General features: G+C 36.8%; 1 protein-coding gene across 1 annotated transcript in view; it reads left to right on the top strand.

The window, feature by feature from the left end:
• Positions 1 to 27,611, top strand: part of LOC149779312 (uncharacterized) — a 107,983-nt gene that overhangs the window by 18,132 nt on the left and 62,240 nt on the right. The window contains exons 12-27 of the mRNA XM_089939929.1: positions 311 to 747; positions 1,128 to 1,346; positions 1,676 to 1,846; positions 2,775 to 3,018; positions 4,319 to 4,633; positions 7,842 to 8,089; positions 9,913 to 10,097; positions 12,250 to 12,357; positions 13,887 to 14,172; positions 14,822 to 15,122; positions 16,575 to 18,265; positions 18,596 to 18,652; positions 21,798 to 22,274; positions 22,738 to 24,693; positions 25,429 to 26,331; positions 26,767 to 26,832. Of these exons, the coding sequence (XP_089796055.1) occupies positions 311 to 747; positions 1,128 to 1,346; positions 1,676 to 1,846; positions 2,775 to 3,018; positions 4,319 to 4,633; positions 7,842 to 8,089; positions 9,913 to 10,097; positions 12,250 to 12,357; positions 13,887 to 14,172; positions 14,822 to 15,122; positions 16,575 to 18,265; positions 18,596 to 18,652; positions 21,798 to 22,274; positions 22,738 to 24,693; positions 25,429 to 26,331; positions 26,767 to 26,832 (7,664 nt within the window). The remainder of the gene's footprint in view (positions 1 to 310; positions 748 to 1,127; positions 1,347 to 1,675; positions 1,847 to 2,774; positions 3,019 to 4,318; positions 4,634 to 7,841; positions 8,090 to 9,912; positions 10,098 to 12,249; positions 12,358 to 13,886; positions 14,173 to 14,821; positions 15,123 to 16,574; positions 18,266 to 18,595; positions 18,653 to 21,797; positions 22,275 to 22,737; positions 24,694 to 25,428; positions 26,332 to 26,766; positions 26,833 to 27,611) is intronic.

Genomic DNA, 27,611 nt, shown 5'->3' with positions numbered 1-27,611 from the left:
AATATTTTATTTATCACATGATGAAACACGTAAATGGGTAAGAAATAATCTTTTGAAAATTGCATTTAGTTAGACATTCAAGGAGGCTGACACCACATGGCTACCATTTGTAACACCTGACTGTGATGCCATGTATGCAATAGTTCACTGAATAAAACAAAAAAATTAAAATGTGTAAAACATATTTCACATTTGTGACATCTTGTGATAACTGACCTCTTTGAAATAGTTTGTAATATTGATCTCATCTGTCAAAAAATATAATTGTACACTGAGCTATCGTTATTACAATGCATTTTGTTTCCTTTAGCATTTGCATTAAAGGCAACTGGGACTGCACAAACAAGAAATGTGAAGCCACATGTTCAGCTACAGGTGACCCTCACTACATGACTTTTGATGGAAAACGCTTTGATTTTATGGGTATTTGTTCATATTACATGATCCATGATGAACATTTTGATGTCATAACTGACAACATTCGATGTGGCAACCATGAGGCATCGTGCACAAAGTCAATCAGCATCATGTTTGAGGGTCACACCATTAAAATGGACCACAACCACCAGTTGATCATCGATGGCCAGAGCATCACAAGCCTTCCATACCAGAAGAATGGCATAAAGATATACATGGTATCTTCCCTCTTCATGAAGGCTGAGCTGTCTAATGGAATTACCATCCTTTGGGATGGAAGGACACGAGCATACATTACAGCTCCTCCTCAGTTTATTGGGAGAACCAAAGGTAATACTTGTCATGGCTCTGATAAACAATCTTTTATATGCCTTTGAAAGAATATTTGTGTTGTCATATTTACAGTATGAAACACTTTTTGTACCTTGCGTTGATAATGAATTAACTTTGCTGCTGTTTCTGATTTCCAAAATAAATTAAGCATTTATTTTATAGAAGAATGGTTTATATATCACATTGTATTCATATAATTGTTCTCTCCAATTTGATCTAAAAAGATACCATTAAGAGACAAAAATATACTGAATGTTTTGGAGAACATACTAACATTTTTTCATTTAAAACATTCTCTTTATAACAATTTCATGTAAAGAAGAAAATGTCATGGATTCAGTTAACTGATAAATTCCAAATTGAATGAATATTTACAGGTCTGTGTGGAACGTATGACTTCAACCAGAAAAATGACTTCCTGACACCACAGAAAGATGTTGAGACTAACCCCAATGTGTTTGGTAATCGCTGGAAGACAGAGCCAAATTGCCAAGATGTTAACCCAGATGCCACGCACAACCCATGTGAACAAAATGCCAACAGGAAGAACCAGTCTGTGCAATACTGCAGCTACCTAAAGAGTGACATTTTCAAATGTAAGTAATACCATTGATCAAATCAATACAATTTACATTTTGTTTATAGAATTAACTAATTTACACATCTCAAGTTTAAAAAGTGTTGGCACTTATCTTTTGAATGAGGCAATAACTCATGCCATACACTGTTTCTACAGTATTTTTGTAACAAGACTCATTTAGGTTATCATAGCATGTTTTGGCTGAATTGGTTCAAGGGAAAAGTATAAGCATGCAATATGTCTGTGTTGCTGCTGCATATTTTTTATCAATGTGTCTTGAGAGAAAGAGAGAGAAGTAATTTATTATGGACAGATGGGTGAAAACATTTTTTAAAATATTTGCAGCCTGCCATGATGTTGTGGATGTAAACCCACTCTATGAAGGCTGTCTCTTTGATGTGTGCCAATGTTCGGAGAACCTCAAAGACTGTCTCTGTCCGATGATAGGAGAATATGCGGCTCAATGTGCCTCGCAGGGGGTAGAGATCAAATGGAGACAATTCATCTCAGAGTGCCGTAAGTAGTGGAAAATATAACACGTGCACAAACTGCAAAATGTACATGAGGTACACATTTTTACTATAATGAATAATACTCATGGTGTTGATTTCTAAAAAGAACTTCCAGCTGTAACTTTTTTTGCCAATTTTTGGTGTCTCCTGTCATCCTGAGACACATTATATGTCTAGAAATCTTGAAATCAACACAAGACTTTGATGAAACTTGGAATTCTTTAGTAAGAAGGCTCAATTAAATGAAGAGGCCCCAATTGGCCGAGTGGTCTAAAGCGCTCACCATTATGGATCTCTCCCATCTCACCTCTGTCTGCATGAGTTCAGGTCTTGGGCTTGGCCAATGTGGGTTTGTGAGAAAGCTTGCCAGTAGCTTCTCCTGGGTCGATGGTTCTTTCTGGGGTTTTCCAGGTTCTTCCTCCACCATTAATACTGGCCTCCATGCATAGCCTATCTTGTGCTGAAAAATGGCGTTAAACCCTATAACAACACCAATAACAACAATACTTAATACGTGAAACAGGTTTTTAAACATTTTATTTCACTTGTAAAAATCTGCATTCTTCTGTATTTATGATAAAGATTTCCAACATTCTTTTAAAAAAATTGTTTCAATTCTGAAAGAATCTATAATTATCAAAAAAGAGTATCTTTCACGTATGGTCAAAATATACCTCTGTGATGAACTGATATAAGTGTTTGGATATCTCATTGAAATTTAATACCTCTCTGTCATCACTTTAACACTTTATATAAAAATAATCTTGATGGTAATGTTTACCATAAAAGGTAAAAGGTTGTGAAATGGATTGTAGTACAGTTTAACACAAAAAGTAATGCATATATCCATCTAATAAATAGAGGTATGTTTGTGTGGACTACACTTGTACAAAATATCAGCATGACCTTAATCTAATATTTTTTTTATATAGCTATTGACTGTACTGGTGGTCAGATTTATCAAGTCTGTCCCAATGAGTGCACGCGGACATGCCACAACATTGCCACCGATCCAAACTGCATCCAGTCATCCCAGTGTGCTGAAGGTTGTGGATGTCCTCCAGGACAGGCCTTGGATAGCTCTGGACACTGTTTGCAAATTGATCAGTGTCCATGCATCTTTGACGGAAGGGAGATTCCTGCTGGAAAAGTGACAGATATGGGAGATCAGATCTGGTGAGATATTGTAATCTAAATTCTAATTTGTGTAACTGCCATATGGAGCACGTATATAGTCTTGTCTGTGTTTGTCCATCCTGTCACATCCAGCGTATATTTAATTTCCTGTTAATTACATTCAGAAGGCTTTATGAGGCGATATCAAGTTTGGTATAAAACTTTACTTTAAAAAGACCTGGGTTAATCGTGATTTTCAGCCTTTTTCAACAAACATAATGGATTTGTTGCCATTGTGAAACTTTAAAGCTTACCTTTTATTTTAGTCACATTGGTTGAGGGCATCTGTGTGGAATGGACAGATTTTTTTCTGTTTAGAAGAGAAGGTTTTATTTTGGGTTTTGATAGGCACAATTGTAATTTTCCCTTTTTATTCATTGCAGAAAGTTTGTATTTTGTTAACTTAAGCTCAGTAGGTGTTTCATATTGTAATGATTACTGTTTCCTCTTAATTAAGATAAGACATGTGGTTGACATAAATAAGTTTCTCATTTTTATGAATTTCATTATTCAAGGGCTTCCCTCAGTAGAAGTTTTTCTTGGGATTTCAAACTATGGATCTCTTAAGAATCTGTAGATGGTGCACTCAGCATGTTCTTACAACGTTTTCCACCTGGATTTAAACACACATCCTCTTGTCCCCTTTATCCATAGCCTGCAGATTTACTTCCTGTCATGGTAGAAAATCAAACTTTCCGACTTTATAAGTGTAAATCTACCCCTGCCACTGATGTCACAAGTGAAAGTTTTGCAGCCAGATCAGGAGTCAAACACTGGAATTCGTTAGACCTCAATAAGTGCGTTGCTATCTGACTAATGCCTATGATATTTACATTATTTTTATTTACAAATTAGGTAGTGTTTTGTTGTAGATTTTAGAAACTGTTTGAATAAATGAACTTCTAAATTTTGTCTTTCCTAGTACTGAATACAAACAACTGATACTCAGGATTGAATAAAGGATAATCAGATAGCCCTTACTGTGAATTCATTTATTTCATGGGTATCAATTATTTTTGTTGAGCCAAAAAATAAACCCTTAAATTTGTGGATTGAGGAAAATATGCTATTGTTCACAGAGAATGAAGCCTGTCATTGTTCCTTGGCTCCGTAAATTCACTGTTTGTACAAACTATGAAAATTGGTATCCTATGTATCATAGAAAATTCACAGTATATAATTGGAACTAAAGTATGTTTATAAAATCTGCTATTAGATTATATGTATTTTCCTGTTCAAATCAGTTGATTCTTATTACACATTCAAGATGGTATATTAATGTTACACATCTTTTTTCCAGTTCATGTGTCAGTGCACAATGGGCATGTCAAGACAAGCCACAAGGGGCAGGCTTTCCAATGCAGATTGCAGGCCTTTCATCCCCATGCCCAGCTGACATGGTGTACAAAAAATGTGTTTCAGACTGTCCTCTGACATGTGCAAACATGCATAACCCACCAACATGCAATGCATCAACATGCCACCCTGGTTGTGAGTGCCAACCTGGATATGTCCGAGAGGGAGATAGATGCGTGAGGTCAGGAGATTGCCCCTGTTACCATGGAGGAAAAGCGTACAAAGAGGGTGAGAGCTACACAATGGAATGCAACAAATGGTAAGAATTGATACCTATATATTGTGTAAGTTACATTTACAACCACCTTTGTATTGATGATATTTCTAGGTGGCTGGGTGTAAGGCTAGTATACACTGTGTGAGATACGTTTACAACCATCTGTGTGATGAGCGATATATATAGTTGACTGAAAGTAACACTAGCACACACTATGTGAGATATGTTTATAACCATCTGCATGATGGGTGGCTGGAAGTAACACTAGCACACACTATGTGAGATATGTTTATAACCATCTCCATGATGGTTGACTGGAAGTAACACTAGCACACACTATGTGAGATATGTGTATAACCATCTGCATGATGGGTGGCTGCAAGTAGCACTAGCACACACTATGTGAGATATGAGTATAACCATCTGCATGATGGGTATCTGGAAGTAACACTAGCACACACTATGTGAGATATGAGTATAACCATCTGCATGATGGGTGGCTGCAAGTAACACAAGCACACACTATGTGAGATATGAGTATAACCATCTGCTTGATGGGTGGCTGCAAGTAACACTAGCACACACTATGTGAGATATGAGTATAACCATCTGCATGATGGGTGGCTGGAAGTAACACTAGCACACACTATGTGAGATATGAGTATAACCATCTGCATGATGGGTGGCTGGAAGTAACACTAGCACACACTATGTGAGATATGAGTATAACCATCTGCATGATGGGTGGCTGCAAGTAACACAAGCACACACTATGTGAGATATGAGTATAACCATCTGCATGATGGGTGGCTGGAAGTAACACTAGCACACACTATGTGAGATATGAGTATAACCATCTGCATGATGGGTGGCTGCAAGTAACACAAGCACACACTATGTGAGATATGAGTATAACCATCTGCATGATGGGTGGCTGGAAGTAACACTAGCACACACTATGTGAGATATGAGTATAACCATCTGCATGATGGGTGGCTGCAAGTAACACAAGCACACACTATGTGAGATATGAGTATAACCATCTGCATGATGGGTGGCTGGAAGTAACACTAGCACACACTATGTGAAATATCTGTATAACCATATGCATGATGGGTGGCTGGAAGTAACACTAGCACACACTATGTGAAATATCTGTATAACCATATGCATGATGGGTGGCTGCAAGTAACACAAGCACACACTATGTGAGATATGAGTATAACCATCTGCATGATGGGTGGCTGGAAGTAACACAAGCACACACTATGTGAGATATGTGTATAACCAGCTGCATGATGGGTGGCTGGAAGTAACACTAGCACACACTATGTGAAATATCTGTATAACCATATGCATGATGGGTGGCTGGAAGTAACACTAGCACACACTATGTGAAATGTCTGTATAACCATATGCATGATGGGTGGCTGGAAGTAACAGTAGCACACACTGTGAGATATCTGTATAACCATATGCATGATGGGTGGCTGGAAGTAACACTAGCACACACTGTGAGATATCTGTATAACCATATGCATGATGGGTGGCTGGAAGTAACAGTAGCACACACTATGCGAGATATGTGTATAACCATTGCTTGATGGGTGGCTGGACTTAACACATATTTATTAAGATTCTGATCATTCTGGTAAATCATATTAAGTACAGATGTCAACAGTAATCCTACTGCAAGTAACTGGTCAGTGGCTGTTAGAAATATTACAGATATAAAATATGTGCTGGAATAAAAATAATCAAGTAATACTATTTACTCTTATTACATTTAGCTGACTGATTAAATCCTTATTATCTAAAGTATACTTTTCTACCTAGGGAGCTTTTGATTTGTCTTTGAAGCAAGGTGCAGCATACTGTTCTTTCTTTTCTGAAAACTTTATTGTTTCTGCTGTTGTCCCAGATGTTAAAAAATTAGTGTTGGGTTTTTTCATTTAGCTACATACATTTCTCTGACATTTCTCTGGTAAATAAGGAAAATGAACGTGAAAAGAAATAAAAGATTCATAAATAAAGTTATTAGAACCCAAAGTTTCAGGTTAGAAATAACACATTGTGGAATTCTTATTTAGTTAATTCAAGTAAAGAAGCTTGAAAAGAACTTCAGGATTGTTAAATAATGTTATTCATAAGAAGCTATTAGAAGTTTCATGACAATATTTGGATAATTTGATGGACGATATTTCATGGCATCTTACCCAGATGTTAAGGCTTTATGGACAGTTTGGACTTAATTCTTTCTTTACATTGATTGCACTAGGTCTGAAAACTATGTAAAAAGCTTATGATATCTCAGGTGTTAGTGGAGTCTATAAGTTGAAGGAAACTTGAGAAACATGATGAAACCATCAACTGCAGAATATTATTCATTTGTATTGAAAATTATGCATTCTAGGTTATGTTGACAGAATTCCCCAAAAATCAGTCTCCATGTGGAAGCTTAAGTACCTATATGTTAGAATGTATACTTTCTTTATATATGAACTAAAATATATATAACAAGGATAAATAGATTAGACTGTTAATAGGTGAAAAAATGGTGGCTATGCGGAAGAGATGAGAAAGATTCAGATAATTCATGTGGTAATCTAATGCTAAAGTTCTTGAATTTATTCCCACTAGACCTTAATTGCTACTTACTTTGTACATGTATATATAGGCTTACAAGAAGATGTAGCATGTATTGTAGTTTGTTACTCAGAAGAAACATGTTATGTAATTAGATGGGCTACAGAGGCTTAAAAAAGTTAATGCCAAGGTTCCTTATAAGGATTCTCATTGGTTGGCATAACATGTCTGGTTGACTTTGAGGTTGTGTATATTAGGTTGTTGTGTGGTGGGTTTAATGACATCATACTGTGGTGCAGCACCTTTTAGTAGTGTTACAATGATCTACATAACACCCATGATTTGCAGTTAGGGTATATTCATGTTTTGCTGGAATACAAACTTTTCAGATAGTTAAAAAAGAATGTAGTTTTTGACTCCAAGAGAAGATAATCCAAATCTTGATTTGTAGACCAGTAATGTAACTTTCCAACTGGGATTTCCTTGTCTTTGTACCAGATCTAAAATAAGTTAATTAATCTTGGCATGTGCTGGAACCAGGGATCAAATTTAAGACCACATAGGTGCAAAGCTATTGAATCACCTATGCACTATCGATAATGCTTTAATTTAATTTATTTGCAGTGCAGTGTTTAATTTTTTTTATTTCTCTCTAATTTTCCAGCTCATGCAAGAGCCGAAACTGGGAGTGTGAGAACAAGGACTGTCCTGCTGTATGCAGTGCATTTGGGGATTCACACTACCAATCATTTGATGGCAGGATGTATGAATTCCAAGGAAACTGTGACTATGTTTTAGCCAAGTCAACTGGAAGTGGTACTGAGAAATTTGAAATCACCACAGAAAATATTCCTTGTGGCACCACAGGTGTAACATGTACTAAATCCATCACCTTCACCATTGGAACTGCAGGCAAGTGTTACATGTTTTGCCTACGTATTTAATACTGGTAAAGATAATGTTAATACAATAATAGACTGTGACTGTATTTGATGCTGGTAAAGATAATGTTAATACAATTATAGATGGTGACTGTATTTGTTGTTGTTATAGATATGGTTTAATTAATACAGGTATAGACTCTGTCAAATGTTCTGCTGCTACAGAGGATGCTTGTATGTGAAATCAGTATTTTTAACACGGTTCTAATTTTTGTCAACTTTATTGGTGCTTCAAACCAAACATTTAAAGGCAAAACATTTTACTTTCATAATAAGAGTAGGACACTATTCTGTGAATTTAAGATCTGACAAAAATTTCAGTTTTTTTTAAACAAATGAAAATTGATATTCACAAAATATATACATTCATAATTCTTGAATTGTATATATGACTTATCAAAACACATTGGTTTGGAATTGTATATATGACTTATCAAAACACATTGGTTTGGAATTGTATATATGACTTATCAAAACACATTGGTTTGGAATTGTATATATGACTTATCAAAACACATTGGTTTGGAATTGTATATATGACTTATCAAAACACATTGGTTTGGAATTGTATATATGACTTATCAAAACACATTGGTTTGGAATTGTATATATGACTTATCAAAACACATTGGTTTGGAATTGTATATATGACTTATCAAAACACATTGGTTTGGAATTGTATATATGACTTATCAAAACACATTGGTTTGGAATTGTATATATGACTTATCAAAACACATTGGTTTGGAATTGTATATATGACTTATCAAAACACATTGGTTTGGAATTGTATATATGACTTATCAAAACACATTGGTTTGGAATTGTATATATGACTTATCAAAACACATTGGTTTGGAATTGTATATATGACTTATCAAAACACATTGGTTTGGAATTGTATATATGACTTATCAAAACACATTGGTTTGGAATTGTATATATGACTTATCAAAACACATTGGTTTGGAATTGTATACATGACTTATCAAAACACATTGGTTTGGAATTGTATATATGACTTATCAAAACACATTGGTTTTGAATTGTATATATGACTTATCAAAACACATTGGTTTTGAATTGTATATATGACTTATCAAAACACATTGGTTTGGAATTGTATATATGACTTATCAAAACACATTGGTTTGGAATTGTATATATGACTTATCAAAACACATTGGTTTGGAATTGTATACATGACTTATCAAAACACATTGGTTTGGAATTGTATATATGACTTATCAAAACACATTGGTTTGGAATTGTATATATGACTTATCAAAACACATTGGTTTGGAATTGTATATATGACTTATCAAAACACATTGGTTTTGAATTGTATATATGACTTATCAAAACACATTGGTTTTGAATTGTATATATGACTTATCAAAACACATTGGTTTTGAATTGTATACATGACTTATCAAAACACATTGGTTTTGAATTGTATACATGACTTATCAAAACACATTGGTTTTGAATTGTATATATGACTTATCAAAACACATTGGTTTTGAATTGTATATATGACTTATCAAAACACATTGGTCTTGAATTGTATACATGACTTATCAAAACACATTGGTTTTGAATTGTATATATGACTTATCAAAACACATTGGTTTTGAATTGTAAGTTTCAAGTACATTTATATTTGCATCACCTTTGTATAGTTTGCAGTAAGGTTACTTTAGTAGAAAAATTAAGAGGAGGGTGGAATTGGATTGGTCAACCACTGGTTAATTGCCCTGTAGACCATTAATTTACATAGTTTCCTTGTAACAGGTACCGCCACCTTCTACCGCCTACAGCTTGTGCGAGGGAAACCAGTGGTTGCAGATGCTGGATCTCCATTCACCGTGCAAGAAGTCGGAGATTTTGTTATAATTACCACTCCAAGTGGTATAACTCTGGAATGGGACAAGGGAACCAGGGTCTACCTGAAACTCAGCACACATTATCGTGGACAGGTATAATCCTAAATTGGTTAACACATTATAATTCATCATGGTGAGGTAAATTTTACTTAATCACTAACAACGTAAATAAATTCTGAAGGACTTTATGTTAACTTTGTGAGTGATTAGATAACAATTAACACATTGATAAATACCCATTCATTATCACTTAATCCTTATAATTTCAATTTACTTTATTCTGCCGTCATATTGGCAGATTTCATCAACAAAACATTCACTTTTAGGTAGCTCAAAGGTTTCTTTCATTAGCTTCTTCACTGTGACAGAATACATTGCTCTATGTACAGTAGTCAAGAGCCATCGATTATTTATGTAGTAATACAGGACAGAGCATCCGAGTAGGTCATGCTTGGGATCTAAGAAGCTTTTTATGAACATTTTTTAAATAAAATTTGGTTGATGCTTTTTAAATAAGGTTATTTGTATGCTTACATATGGAATGTTTTGTTATAGCAATCATTGTTCTTGCTTTTTACTCATTTCGATTTTAAAAAAAGCAAAATTGTGTCCATTTTTAGCGAGATCCCTTGCTTGTCATATGACTGACCTTTAGTACCAACTTTTGGAACATATTGTTGAAGGAAAGTGCAATAATTTCTGAAGATTGGCTTGTAAAACCTACCGTATGCTTTCTTTGGCAAAATGTGCAAGTGTTGGAGTGCAGTAATTACTGTGAACTTACATTATTTTAACTTCTAATAGGCAGTTTTAATCTTGGGGATCAAAATTTTGTCAGAAATCTTGGAGTTGGGTGGGTGGGGCTTGTTATTGTTATTTTGTAAAGCATTGGTATAGATAAAGTTTAATATAAATTTACTGGGAACCAAAAGTAGTCTGCAGAATTTACCAGTGTATACAATATTCTTGATCTGTGTCACGTGACCAGTTATATCCAGTCAGATTGCAGAAAATTTGGTTGATTCATAATAATTGGGATCATTCTGCACAATTCACTACCAACACTGGACTATGTGAATACTCTGCTGTATTTTTGTTGATGGGTTTTTTAATATAGATGTATTCCTATGAAATCAACTGAAATCATGAAGCTAGTTAGCTTTGAGTAGTTATTAATCTTTATGTTTTAATAAATAATGAATACAAAAGATCCACATCCAATTTTTGATGTTGTTGTTTTAAATAATCCTCAAGCATATCATTAATGAGATCAGAATATTGTAAAGAAATGTTACTAATAGTGATTCTTATGAGCCTCAAAATGAGGACTCTACTTTGAAAAATAATTCCAACCTCTTTCTCTGTGCATTGTAAAAGGCAATGAAACAGATTCATGTTAGATTTGAAGAAAACATCAGTATGTGGTAAATACATTACTAGAAAACTTAAACTTGTTTTTTTCTGAACAGTTCTCCACTTCTAACATCATGCAGTCTTAAATCTGATCTTAATTCATTATTTGTTGCTATCTTATGACGTCAGTGGTACTACCATATTTACATGTGAATGATAATTTACCTAGCTGCGAAAAGATAAGCATAATCCATACTTTTCAATCAAAATTATGAGTGCAATATGCCCTCACTATAAAGCACTGCAGTATAGCATAGTACCTGATACAACTCAACATGGTCCCTGATACAAAGCACCCCAGTATAACATGGTACCTGATATAAAGCACCCCAGTATAGCATGGTCTCTTATATAAAGCAGCCCAGTATAACATAGTCCCTAATGTAAAGCACCCCAGTATAACATGGTCCCTAATGTAAAGCACCTCATTGTAACATGATCCTGTATGCAAACACTTCCTTATAACTTTACTACAGGTATAGTCATCAATTTCTTATATTGTTGAATTAAATTTTTCTATGTAATGTATAGGGATCACTGTACTATGTATAATGTACACCTTTTTAAGGCAATCTCATCTAAATCATGGTATGCTTTTATGCCTTCTCAGAACAGTATTATTGTGAGGAACCACATTAGAACAAGCAGCATAGATACATATTCTCAAGAACATAGGCAGATCTGGGGTGCTGCTGCTCAAATTTTGGTAAATGACCTCATTATTCAGGTTCCAGAATATTTAAGATTCATATTTTCCCCATAACTTTGGTACATTTACAAAGAATTAACTTTTTAAAAAACCTATTATTTTTTTCCATTTCAATATTTACAGGTCACAGGCCTATGTGGCAATTTCAATGGCGATCAAAAAGATGACTTCAACATGCCTCAGGGAGGAATACCAGCAGTAAAGGCAACAACATTTGCTGACAGCTGGAAGGTAGCTACTTTTCTTTTAATACAAACGTTTTTTTTCTTTCTGTCTTGCCTATGAAACATACAGTGAGATGTAGGTATCCTCATTCATCTCCATTTATAGGAAATTATCACAATTTGATTTGTTAGTTACCCAGGCAATTCATTCTGTACACCTTTCTCAGATTAAATTTCTCAGGTAATGTGGAAAATAATATGGTGCCATCATTTGTAGGCTATTGATAGGTTAGTTGCAAGAAATTACATGTTTTTACTGATCACTCATAATCACATCATCACTTCATCAGTATATTTTATATTTCGGACATAACTGGCTATGGTGGAGAATAACTACGTGGCTACAAGATTGGTTTAGAGTTTAATATGTTAATACTAACAGCTACTTATTGACAGGTGGTCAATTTTAAGAAGGGTTGCAGATATCCAGGAGTGATTGAAAAGATTTTTTTGAATGGGTTGATAGAAGTGAGATTAAATCATCCATCTGGATACAAAGGTCAGTCAGTGCATTTAGTCGGTATGAGCCTCCAGAATCGGAAATTTCTATGTGTTAGACAGGTCAGACATATTTTGCAGCGGTATGGATTTTCTTGATGATGGCAGGTAAGGTCTTAAATAAGTTGTGGAGAATAACTTTTGCTTCATTTGCATCCATTGCTTTATATATGCACAGTAAGCAACATTTGAAACTTATTTTGTTTTATTGAAAAATATATAAATCAGCATCGGTCTCATCAGCAAAACCATCCTGTTGTAAGTAGTCTCTGTTATGAACGAGTGTGCTATGGTTAGATTCTAATCTAATCCATAAGCCTGCATCACCTTTGCATAAATACTCCAATCTAAAGATCAAACATGAAACACTCATCGTTAACATTTTGTTGTTTGTTCTTATAATGGTATAAAAATGGGGAGACAGTCATTGCATGATGTTTAGCAGAGTGGATTGGAATATTCCAACCCATTGGATTTCATTTCACCATGAGCCAGAGACAAATAGGTGACCTGTAATCAAACAGGATGAAAATTCCCATCCATCCTGCAAAAACATGACATAAGTATTATTACCTATAACACGTAACAGTCTGAGTAATGGACTTTATCAAGAGTATTATGGTTGTGTGATAAAAAAATATTTGAATATCAGACAACTTCGACATCATTCACTTCAAAGTTTTGGTAATAATTTAAGTCAGTACTGAACATGTTTCCAGTCCTTCATGAGCATCACACTCAAACCCCAAATTAAGATGTGGTACGTGATGTGAACCGCTATAAATAAAGTTGTCATCTCAGAAGAACGTTTAGAACATACTGAATGTTCTATGGCTCTAACTTTATTATAATGTAAGTAAAAAGGAATCGACAGGTTTAGCTTGAGTTTCTGATCTTTTAAATACTACTTGAGCCTTCATATTCTGGCCACCTCAATAACTCAGCCAGAATATATAGTCTTAATAAGTGTCTGGATCAGGAAAATTTAGCAGTATCTGAAATCCTGTGTTTATTTCTTTTTCATCAATTTTATTTCAGGTTCACGGCTATTGTGCAGCCTCCAAAGAAATCACAGACACCTGTGAAGCCAACTCGCATCGACGCCCATGGGCACAAAGGCAGTGTGGTGTCATCTCCTCAAGCAAGTTTGGACCCTGCCATTCCGTTGTCAATTACCAACCATATCTGGACAAGTGCATTTATGACTCTTGTGCATGTGATACTGGTGGAGATTGTGAATGCCTGTGTACAGCCATTGCAGCATATGCCCACCAGTGTGCTATGAATGGTGTTCCCATTTCATGGAGATCAGAGGAGTTGTGCGGTAAGTGTAAAACAATTAACCTGTGTGCATAGGATTCCCTCTTTATCCTGTAAATATTTTTATTTTTTATGACAAGTTTCCCTAATTACCAGCTGTGCCAGAGTTCATTTACTCCGAGATCAGATACTTGGATACTTACTTTTTTATGTAAGCATAGACAGCACAGTAATAACTTTGAAGGTAATATCATTACACGTTTTTACTAAAAGACACTCACACTTTTAAAACATTCTATTGGCAAAATACTCATTTTCTTGAAGAAAGAGTTCTTTATCTTTAAATATATGTCTGTTTAAAAAAGACAATGAAAACATTATGAGAAATGAGCTTTGTTGAATGCCTAACAATTCTTATGGTATACAGCTCACTTTGATTTATGAGAAATGTAAGAACAGAGTTACATACCCGTGATGTGTCACAGTGGAATATTAAGAAATCACTGTAACCAAATGACAAGTCAGAGTGTCAGTGAGTGCCAGTAAGAAGTGTAGTTTGATGTTGTTTGATGCAAGACAAGAGTTTATGTGAGGTAGGGTAGACACAGTTATGTATGAGTGGAAAACATGGTCCGTCATATGAGAATCTGAAAATAATTTTGCCATTCTGTGTCCAAATTTTAATTAAGAGTTTGTTAATTTTACATTTAAAGCCATCCAATGTGAGAACTGTGAAAAGTACAACCCATGCATATCAGTCTGTCCAAAGAAGACCTGTGAGAACAGAATTGTCTATAGCACGCTCATTCAAGGCTGCAGTCAGGAAACCTGTGTGGAAGGTTGCGACATCGAACCATGTCCAGAAGGCCAAGTATATGAGACCAATTTGCCTCCTTACAGATGCATACCTGAGGCATTTTGCAACACAACATGCCTGACCATAAATGGAAAAGACTACAAGGAAGGAGAGAGAATCATGGACACTATGGTTTGCCAGTTGGATTGTGAAATTTGGTAAGTTCCAAAAACAGAGAAATACTAATTATCCAGATGAAACAGAGACTTTGTATTTTCATGATAACTGATTGTAAGCAATGCCCACTGACTTGATAAAGAATAAATTTTATATTCACATAAAAAGCTGTTGGTCCTTATGATTGTAAATTGTGGTAATTAGTGTAGATATAGATAGCATAAACGATTGAGCCTAAATCGTTTGACTGGTTTCTTATATGATCAGAGTTTATTAAGTTACACTCATGTAATCAGTCCTTGCATTGGCAGGCATTTTTTCCAGTGGTTTGGAATAGGATCTGGACCCATCATTTGGCCAGGAAAACATTGTTTCATTTTGGGTCAACGTTTCCAGGAGATGATTGGTAAAGTGGGAATACTGCATGATTTTGTAATGTTTCTTATTGTCACAGGAGTCAGCTATTCACCCCTAACAATTTTTATCCTAGTTTCTCATTGGTTCAGACTACCTGTCATTGCTGGTACCCAGATGTGTTGTGTTGACTGCAGTAATCAAGATCACACATATATGCCTATTAAATTCTAAATATTTGGACATCCGGATTAATTGTTGAGAGTTATAATGGCTGGGCCACAATTCTGCTATACATGAGGCAAGTAGCTTTCATATTTTACTGCCTTTAACTGTCAGGCTAAATATGATAGGCAGTATATACTATAAATGAGATTTGGTTGGTATATGAATGGAAGTTAATGATTTATGTGTGTCAACCAGGGTATGAAACACTAATGACCTTTGGTTGATCTGTGCCAGGAGTTGTATACTTACTGGCATCCATCCACAGCAAACTTACAGTGATCAATACTCAGAAAGGTGTTACATTTTATCTGTCAGTTTCTGCATCTGGTAGTTTCCAAGGCAACCAGATCTATGTAATATGCAGGTAAATGTGCAGATCAAGACTTTGTCAAATTTACTCTCAGCCAGTGAAATCTCTTTTTATTATACATGATTTGAATCCATCTCATAGGTTATCCTTTAACATAAAATAGATATAAAAAATTTAATTTGTGAAACATTTAATTTGATTATTAGATAGTTAATTTGACAAATTTCTTGGAATCTAGGAAGGATATTTATGTGAAATCAACATAAATTTGATTTAGATATTATAAAAGAAGGAATAGCCCATAAAATACACAAATACATGTTCTTAAAAGAGTTCAGCCTGCATCAACATTGATCTTTTATGTATTGATTTCATGATTTATCCTTAGTCCCAATGAACAGCATAAATTTTAAATGTTTTTCAGTTTTGTTTATTTAGTACATGTATACATTTTTATTAAGCTGAATGACATCAATATATACCCTTTGTGAAGCACCTTTGATTCTCTTAGACCTACCAAGTTACTGATCTCAAATATCTTAAAAATGTGTGTCACAGAGATATTTACATTTGATTGGATTCCTGTTTTAATTCTTTATAGCTATTGCAATGAGGGAACAATCAAAAGGAGTGGAGTATGTAGTAGTACCCTTCCTCCATTCACCCTTTCGCCTGCACCATATGGTGGAAGTCCTACAGCAAAACCAGGAATGTTGGACACTCTAACACCCACTGCTCAACCAGGAATGATTTCTGGTACTCCTACTCCCAGACCTGGAGTATATTCAGGTGTTACACCAACTGCTCAACCAGGAATGTCATCAGGTGAAACTCCAAGTGCACAACCAGGATTGTCATCAGGCCAGATACCAACTGCTCAGCCGGGAATATTGTCTGGTGGCTCACCAACTGCTCAACCAGGCATGTCACCAGGTCAAACACCAACTGCTCAACCAGGAATGTTTTCTGGGCAGAGTCCAACTGCTCAAACAGGAATGGTATCTGTATCTGAGTTCACCCCAACTGGAAGCCCTCATATGGGTTCAGGAGAGACACCATCAGCCAATCCAATATTTATAACAGGGGAAACTCCAACTACTCCAGAAAGGTTTACTGGGCATGATGGCTATTCCTCCACTAGAACAAAACCTGTGAAGACAACAGTACCAGGACTGATATCAGGGGCAACACCAACAGCTCAGCCTGGAGTTTTCACTGGAGAGACACCAACTGCTCATCCAGGAGTGTTGCCAGGCCAATCACCGACTGCTCAACCAGGAATATTACCAGGTGGTGCACCAACAGCCAAACCAGGTTCTGAGTCTGGAGAGATACCAACTGCACAACCAGGAGTATTGCCAGGTGGTACCCCAACAGCTAAACCAGGAGCACTTGGTGGAGAGACACCAACTGCTCAGCCAGGGATTTTGCCAGGCCAATCACCAACTGCTCAGCCAGGAATATTGCCAAGTGGCACACCAACAGCCAAACCAGGTGCACTCAGTGGAGAGATCCCAACTGTTCAGCCAGGGATGTTGCCAGGCCAGTCACCAACTGCTCAACCAGGGATATTGCCAGGTGGCACACCAACAGCTAAACCAGGTGCGCTGAGTGGAGAAACACCAACTGCTCAACCAGGAATGTTGCCAGGTCAGTCACCAACTGCACAACCAGGAATATTGCCAGGTGGCACCCCAACAGCCAAACCAGGTGCACTGAGTGGAGAAACACCAACTGCTCAACCAGGGATGTTTCCAGGTCAATCACCAACTGCTCAACCTGGAATATTGCCAGGTGGCACCCCAACAGCCAAGCCTGGTGCACTGAGTGGGGAAACACCAACTGCTCAACCAGGGATGTTGCCAGGTCAATCACCAACTGCTCAACCAGGAATATTGCCAGGTGGCACCCCAACAGCCAAGCCAGGATCCTTTTCTGGAGAGACACCAAGTGCACAGCCAGGAATATTGCCTGGAGTTACCCCAACAGCCAAACCCTATCCTGTGAATTGCATGTATGATGGATTTACCACATGGATGAGTTATGCCACCCCCACACCATACAACCAAGGTGATGTGGAAACTGTTGACAGCCTCCGAAAGCAGTACACCTTCTGTGATGTCAGCCAGATGAGATCAATTGAATGCAGAGTTATTGGTACAACAAAGAGTTCAGCTGCCTCAGGTCAGAAAGTTACCTGTGATTTGAGGGAGGGATTGAAATGTTATCACAAGGATCAGAATGCAGGGGAGCTTTGCTATGACTATGAAGTCCGATTTGACTGTGATTGCTGTAAGTATCAAGTTCAAGTGTGTGAGTTTTTTCGTCATCCTACATCCATAAATTTTGTACCATAAGTCATGATTCTCAACCATTGTCCATGTAAAAGTAATATTTTTCAATGGATTGAAAGATTTATGTGAATAAAACAGTTGATTGATAAAAGTGAAGAAACAAAGCAAATATTTAAAGTTTAATAATTAACATAGTGGACCACCATCTTCAAGTGTGCATCACACCATTCTTGAGAATGTTTTCTATATGATTTGCACTGTAAATAGTAAAAGTTTAGCATAAATAAATTTTTCACGTGTGATGTGATTTGCTTTATTTTTATTTCAGCCAAACCAACCTTGGCTCCATCAGCTTTGCCAGGAGAAACTCCTACACTAACTCCAGGTAAAGTTGGGAATATTTATCCATGAAAAGATCAAATTGGGAAATTCAGATTTTTCTATGGATGCTGTTAATTCTCAAAAAGTTTACAAAGCAAACACCCTTCAACATTAAAATAATTCAGTAGGTCACTGTTCATGGTAGGGCCTGATTCAGGTGATTGGGTGGGTCTCCAGTCTGATATTTAACCTATAAAGGTCCCGAAACTGAAGTCCACTTTGCCTTGCATTGATTTCATGGCATTCCCTCCATCCCCTTTAGGGTCAGTACAGCATATTAATAATAAAGGTAAACACTTACTTTTGTCAATTTTTCCTTCCAAGAGAAAAGTAGAAAGTTAAATATTTTATGCTGTGTACATCAATATTGGTGGTAATTTGATGATCATAAATGCCAGAAATTACATTTCCCACTTAAAATGCACCTTTGATCATTGAAAAATATGATTGAAAAATATTTGTCCCCAAACAGAAGCGAATTAGGTCCTGGTGTATCCAGGTCCAGTACTAATAAATTTGATCATTTTGTCCACATGGCATATGAAAAGAGGAATATGGAAAATGTTGCTTGATTATTCACTGCAACTTGTTTTTTGAGTTGCCATTTTATGTTACACCGCAACTAGAATGAAGCAAAAAGTTTAATATTTTTATAAAGTGTTCATTGTATTTCATTAGTAATTTAATCATCTGAAGGAAAATGTGCAAAAACAGATGTTTAAAGTTCCTATTTTTAACTTGATGCATATTTTAAATTCTACACTCACCTCTCCTCAGTTTCACAACAGTTTAGCTGGAGAGAGGTCATTGCACACAAATGTTAAGTTTTCATTCAAGTGACTTTGACTATTTAGGTTCATTGCTACACCCATTATTATAATTTCTCTCCCAAGGTTAGTGTAATTAGGAATGTGGAATTTTCAGAGTTCTGACTGGAAGTGTTTTACAGTTATATTAGTAAACTGGAGCCTTTTTGAAATTGGGATTGGGATGGAATTTTGGTTCCAAAACCGGTTCAGAAAAATCCGTTTAGTAACTCATGCAGCCTAATCTGATAATATTAGAATGCTAATGTTAGCTGATCTTTGAAATCAAGGAAGCTGGAAAAACTAGTGGAATGATTGTAATTTGATGATGTATCAAGACATAAAGGGGTACCTTATATACTCCCGTATAAGACAAGTCATAAAGCAAATAACATAGACCCTGACCTGCTATTGCATACTATGCTAGCAGATTTGGGTCTAAGCCATTTGCTAGGAGTAATCAGTAGAACAAATAAAATAGAATCTGATCTGCTGGAATATTATGTATTGCCAGATCAGGGTCTATGTTGTTTGCAGTTGGATTCAACCAATATATGAGTATATATGGTATTACATGCCAAGGTAATTCCTGTATTGTATCTAGCCAAGAGATGCAACATGGCAGTCTACATGGCCTAGTCTAGGCAGTATTCCAATCCACACCTTTATTGATAAGAGTCTAGTGTTCTAACTACTGAGCCACCATGGCTTCTTAAGAACTTAGATGGAACCTGTGACACGAGAAGGATGTCCACTGACATTTGCAGACTCAACTGGGATCAAACCTAAGACTGCAGTGGTGCATCATAAGTACTTTGCCGTTGCACTGTCCAAACAAGTACCAGACATACAACATATTTCGCAGAGGTATTTACCTCTGTACAGTTGTTATTACAAAGAGTGGTCAAACACAGTGGTCAAACACAGCATGGTTTTAAGAAGACCGATATGCCATTCTCTTGAAATATTGTCACTCGTTTGTCTCATAAATAAGCAATATGCAGCTAACAAAGAGGTACGGTCAATCCTCAAAAGTGGCCACCAAACTGACCTTTCTACACAAGTAACCTCCATATGCAGGTTTATCTTTTAGACTTTGTTTTCTAACAAATGCCATGCAAAATGCAATGCCTTCAATCCCATTATCATTGGTTTTATTATTATTATTATTATTATCCTTATTATTATTACTATCCTTATTATTATCATTATTATTATTATTATTATTATTATTATTATTATTATTATTATTATTAAAATCCAAATGGAAATGACAAATTCCGGATTTGACCAGTCTGGTCCAATTACAACCTCATAAGGCCCATGTGTGCAGCACAGTGTATGCATGGCACTTGCCAGCATGTGCAGAACATACCGGAAGTTAGAGTTGCTGATACTCCATTAGGAAAGGACCTTTTAAAACTCAATATAAATGTTTTGAAAAAACTGACAGCTGTCATTATCACAACATACACCCTGCCCCTTTATGGAAAACTATCATCTGATATGGAAAATGCAATATGTTGTGTGTTATTTCCTTTTTCTATGGATTAAAGAGCATACATTTCATTGAATCTAGGCAAGCTATTGAAATTTTGGGACAAGTGAATTTTCTGCAACCACAAGTCCTGGACAAGTGGATGAAAAAGAAATTTGATCACTAGTTCACATTTTGTGTTATTATTATCAACAGATAATTCAATGGTCTCAAGTTCAGTACCAACCCAGGACAGCTCAAAACAACTGCTTTGTTCTGTCCTTAGGAAAGGAACTTAGCTTCCATTCCAATAATGTGATCAATATCATATAGCCAATAAGGTGCTCAATGTGAAAACCGACCAACCAACTTATTTTTAAGCTGTGCATGATGTGAAAAGCATGGTGTAAAAAGCATGATGTAAAAAGCATGGTGTAAAAAGTACAGGTCTGGAAGATGATATGTTAGCTGTAGTATATATGGTCTCCATCTCCAGTTGACATTTATCATAAATGTTTCAAACATAGCAACTAAAGCTCATTATTACAGAAATTCTGACTTAATAAAGAGCTTTGAAACCAGATTAAAAATCCTTCTAGTCTCATAGCATATATATTTTGCAAGATATTGAAAGAGTTTACAATTAAATGACATTTTTTATCCTGTTATAACCAATAAATGTAATCTGTTAATAATAAACCCGTTGCATATTTTAAGTAAATTAAAAAGCATGATGATGATGATGATAAACTGTTGAATTTTGAAGAAGTTATAGATCTGAAATTAACCTGATTTATAGATCATAAATAAAAGCCAATAATAGTTCAAGTATTGTATTATGATCTATATGTTTCTTGATTTTTAAGGGTTTTCCCAGAGTCCTGGATCTGGTTTGACAACAAAGCAACCGCAACCAATCACTGGAGGGACCCCTACCGCTAAACCTTTAGCCCTCAATGGATCTATTCCCACAGCCCAGCCCTCACCTATTAATGGGTCCATCCCTACCCCGGTTCCCCCACCAGCTAGGCAAAGCACTCCACTCCCTTATACTTGCATCCCAGGATGGTCAGAGTGGATGAACATTGACAACCCAAATTCTGTGACATCACAAGAGGTTGTGATAGGAGACTTTGAGGGATTTGGTGAACTGCGACACTACTACAGTTTCTGTGCTAATCCAACTGGTATCCAGTGTCGTCGGTCATCAGATAAATTGATACATCACATGACTGGTGAAAAGGTCAACTGCGATCTTGAGAAGGGTCTTCAGTGTGTGAATGCTGACCAGTCTTCTGGCAAATGTTCTGATTATGAAGTCAGCGTCAACTGTTACTGTGGAGGTTAGATCCATCGGATCATAATAAGCTTGTAGCAGTGTAACATATGATTATTTGCGAGAATATATTATTATTTTAAATTCTGTGTAAAGTGGTTTAAATGTAATTTATTAGTTAACAAATTTATGTGTTTAATAAATAAGTCAAAGTGCTTTTACTGTTGGATATTGTGATCTGACGTAAGGTACTTGAAACATGGAAGTTCACCCACAATGTCCAACAGTGCAGACATTATTATTTTGGTATATTTCCAGTAGTCTTTCTATTTTAATGCAAACCAGGGATAATATTTCTTGATGCTTTTCTGTCTAACCGGAATCCCAAATTACTAGTCTTGCTGATAGTTAAAATTATTGGTATGTAAGGCTCAAAACATTCTTACAGATGGCTGCAAATTTCATGAATAATTAAGTACACAAAATACCTTCATGGACAATTATTCTACCTTTTCTTCTTATTTCTCTAGGCCAAACGACAACTCTGGCTCCCATACTTGGTGTCTCAGGTGTACCTCTACCTACAAAGGCACTTTGTGGTTGGACAGAATGGATGAACAGCTATAGAAGAACAGCAGAAAAGAGCACAGGAGATTATGAAACTATTAGCAACCTAAGGATGCAGTATTCATTCTGTGAACAACCTGCCAAAATTGAATGTCGTGACAGCAAGACACACATAATGTATGATCAAGTCGGACAGGCTGGTGTTACATGTGACACAAACCGAGGACTTGTCTGTGATGACAGAGGTCAGTTCAGTGGAATTTGTAATGACTATGAGGTTAGAGTTTTCTGTACTGATGATTGTGTATCAACAACAGTCACCCCATTGCTTGTTAGTGGTCAAACACCAACTGCCAAACCAGGTATATTATCTGGTGGAACACCAACACCTAAACCAGGAGAAGTTTCTGGAGAGATACCAACTGCTCAGCCAGAACATGTATCTGGAGGGATCCCAACTGCAGAACCAGGCATTTTGTCAGGTGGTACACCAACTGTCAAACCTGGATCACTCAGTGGACAGACACCAACAGCTGCCAAACCTGGATCACACAGTGGACAGACACCAACAGCTAAACCAGGAGAAGCATCTGCCAAAACACCAACAGCACAACCAGGAATATTGTCAGGTGGTACACCAACACCCAAACCAGGAGAAATATCTGGAGGAGCCCCAAGTGCTCACCCAGAACAAATTTCTGGACAGACACCAACTGCACAGCCCGAAATATTGTCAGGTGGAACACCAACTGCCATTCCAGGATCACTCAGTGGACAGACACCAACAGCCAAACCAGAAGTATCTGGTGAAACACCCACAGCACAGCCAGGACAGCTGTCAGGTGGCACGCCAACACCCAAACCAGGAGGAATATCTGGAGGAGCACCAACTGCTCAACCAGAACAATTTTCTGGACAGACACCAACTGCACATCCAGGAATGTCATCAGGTGACACACCAACACCAAGACCAGGAGAAATATCTGGAGGAACACCAACTCCTCAGCCTGGACAAGTTTCAGGAAAGACACCAACTGTACAGCCAGGAATATTGTCAGGTGGAACACCAACTGCCAAGCCAGGATCATTCAGTGGACAGACACCAACAGCTAAACCAGGAGAAGTATCTAATGAAACACCAAGTCCACAACCAGGAATGTTGTCAAGTGGCATACCAACACCCAATCCAGGAGAACTGTCTGGAGGAACGCCCACTCCTAAACCTGGACAAGCTTCAGAACAGACACCAACTGCACATCCTGGAATGTTGTCAGGTGGTACACCAAGTGCCAGACCAGGAACAATATCTGGAGAAACACCAACTGCTGAACCTGGACAAGTATCTGGAGAGATACCATCTGCACAACCTGGAATGTTGTCAAGTGGCACACCGACACCCAAACCAAATGAAGTATCTGGAGAAATACCAACTGCTCAACCGGGAATTATATCAGGTGGTACCCCAACTGCACAGCCAGGAGCATTGCCTGGTGGCACACCAACTGCCAAGCCTGGATCACTCAGTAGAGAGACACCAACTGCTAAACCAGGTGAGGTATCTGGAGAAACACCAACTGCTCAACCAGGTATGTTCTCAGGTGGCACACCAACAGCCAGACCAGGTCAGGTATCTGGAGAGACACCCACAGCACAGCCTTATACCTGCAGAGAAGGATGGACTGAGTGGATCAACAATGACAACCCAGTTGTTGGATCAGGAGACATTGAGACATTCCACAGCATTGCAGGTTACCCAGCTGTTTGTGACGAGATTATCACTACAGAATGTGTGGTTGCTTCTACAGGCCAAAGATCTGATGGAACTGGTCAAGATGTCAGATGCAATATCAATGGACTGGAGTGTCTTAACAGCCCCTTGCAGAGGTGCTTGGATTACAAAGTTCGATTCTACTGTGGATGTAAGTAGATAGCATATCTATCTGTCTGTCTATCTATCTATCTAGTTTAGTTTTGAAGAAAAGTAACATAATGTCTCAACTGATGTTATGTTTTAGTTATTACTGCAAAGATGTTTGCATTTTCTTTTCCAGAAATATAATTTGGTCTCTAGACCAGAACTGAATTCATGAGGTGAAATTTTAGCCAGACTTTAACTTTTTAGTTTGTGAACTTTGTTCAGACAAAGTGTGAGAAGGTTAATTTTCCAGCTGCAATTTTGAACCCCTTGATAAAGTTCTTATAATATCCAAATTTATGCTATAAAGTTGCTTAACATATCTTTTTCCTGTGCTTTTATCCATGTGGGTTGATGAATAGCTTCTTAACAACTTTTAACAAGAGCTTTTCAAAGTTTTCTTCAACTTGTTTGAAATCAACTTACATATTAACAACTGGAGCAAGTTCTGTGTATTTTGTAGAAGAAATAAGTATTCAGGAGTATATGAAGTTTTGCACATTTTAATAGTTCTGATAGTATATGGTTTTACATTACTTGTCACAACTAACAATATACTTAAGGTTTACTCTCAAGACACTTGTTTCATTACTTTATAAGAAGATTGGATCATTCAGCCTCCGCAATCATTTCTTGCATCTGTGCTTGTGAAGATCTTGCAGTGATGTATTTGAGAATATGTACCAGTATAACATGTCTTGCCATGCTTAGAATGTTTGGTTGGTTTGTTTACTTTTAGGCACGAATGTCCCTACATTGAAGCCTGAACAATTACCAGGCAATACTCCAACTGCTCATCCCAGTCTGATGTCAGGTGAAACACCAACTGCTCAACCAGGAATTGTGCCTGGAGGTAGTCCAACTGCTCAGCCAGGAATGCTGCCAGGCCAGACGCCAACAGCTCAGCCAGGAATATTGACAGGTGAAATTCCATCTGCTCAACCAGGTATACACTCAGGAGGTACACCAACTGCTCAGCCTATACTTTTGTCAGGCCAAACACCAACTGCTCAACCAGGAATGTTATCAGGCCAAACACCAACTGCTCATCCAGGGATGTTGCCAGGTCAATCACCAACTGCTCAACCAGGAATATTACCAGGTGGTACCCCAACAGCCAAACCGGGTGCACTGAGTGGAGAGACACCAACTGCTCAACCAGGGATGTTGCCAGGCCAATCACCAACTGCTCAACCAGGAATATTGCCAGGTGGCACCCCAACAGCCAAACCAGGTGCACTGAGTGGAGAGACACCAACTGCTCAACCAGGAATGTTGCCAGGCCAATCTCCAACTGCTCACCCAGGTTTATTCACTGGTGGTACTCCAACTGTTACACAAACGGGACACACCATTAATATGGTCTGTGACCATGGTTGGACTAAAGTCATGAATGCTGACTCACCAGCTGATGGCAATGACCTTGAAACATTTGACAGACTACGTCAGAAGTATCAGTTCTGCCAGGAAGACAATATTGTGACTATCAAGTGCATTCTTGCCAACACAGGGAGCCTCTCTGACCAGTCAGGTGAGGAAGTCACCTGTGAGAGAAAGACAGGATTGACATGTTATGGCCATGAGCAGGCTGATGGAAAGTGTGAGGACTATGCTGTACAGTTGTACTGTGACTGTAGACAATGTAAGTATTGATTTATCTACTCTGCACTTTAAAATGTGGAAATTGTATGATCTTGCCCCTCACTGTAGATAAATATTTTTTTGTTAGAGCATTTATGACCTCTCAGTCTCATATCATTTACCATAAACCTTAATCGTTATACGTTATTGGAAGACATTTATTTCATGTAGTTTTATTGTGGAGAGTGGATCTGAAGGAGGGAGTAGTAATGAATAATTGAATAAAACAAATTTTTATCAGCATTTTACTGAAGATGAATTTTAATAAAGATTGAAATAATTAAACTTAAAGGCAGATTAGAAAGGTAAAATTAAGTTAACTGCTTAAATAAGCATTTTTACAGTATATTTTAGTCTTATAAGTATGAAATATGACACCATGTTAAATAATGATTTTATTGCTGTGATTAAATGGTTTACTTTCATTGTGCTGCAGCTACACCAACACCAGTAACAGTCATGGTTCCAAGCACCACAACACCTGGAGCAACAACTCATAAGAGTGAGTATGAAAGTAATAGTTATAAACCAATATGATTAACCCTTTTTATGCTCACATTTATTGTACTGCCACAATTGTTGCTATTTTCATGAAAAGGAAAATTTCCCTATTTTGAAACCTAAATGGAACATTAATCCCATGTAAAATCAATTTTAATGTTTACCCACTGAATCAGAAAGGACAGTGCAGTGAAAATGATCTTGAAATTGACAAATATTGTTCTTTTAAAAATTAGTTCATTTATGTGAAATTTTACTAATCCAACAATTATTTGTCAATGTTTGATGGGATTTGGAAGTCTCTTCCCTTGATATGACAAATATTACTCAGAACATTGTGTCATCTTAACTGTGTATTTCGTCAAGTTACAAATATAGGTAACACTTTTCTGGTGGAATGACCATACAGATTTTATGTTACAAACTTGCATTCAGTTTTTTTTTATATATAAGTCAGACAGAACACTTTCATCATTGTACAACATAAATACAAGTTTATGTATTCTACACAGTCCTCATTGAATAACTTATATGAAACAATTTCTCTCCTGTGAATTTTTCAGACTCATCATTTCTTGTGAAAATAATTATCTCTATAAATTTAGCAGTTATTTTACCTTGGAGTTTAAAATTGTTGTCATACAGAAATCACCATGAAAATATGGCTTAAACTGGAAGAGAATATTTTTACTCATAACAATCAAGCATACAGTTAGCTTTTCATTGACCTGAATGAATCAAGCAGTATTTTGAGTAAGTCCGCAAGGAAAAATATTGACC

Source organism: Sinohyriopsis cumingii, chromosome 17, assembly GCF_028554795.1.
Source record: "Sinohyriopsis cumingii isolate HCF-2022 chromosome 17, ASM2855479v2, whole genome shotgun sequence".
Taxonomy (NCBI): domain Eukaryota; kingdom Metazoa; phylum Mollusca; class Bivalvia; order Unionida; family Unionidae; genus Sinohyriopsis; species Sinohyriopsis cumingii.
This window is presented reverse-complemented; position numbering and strand designations above follow the sequence as displayed.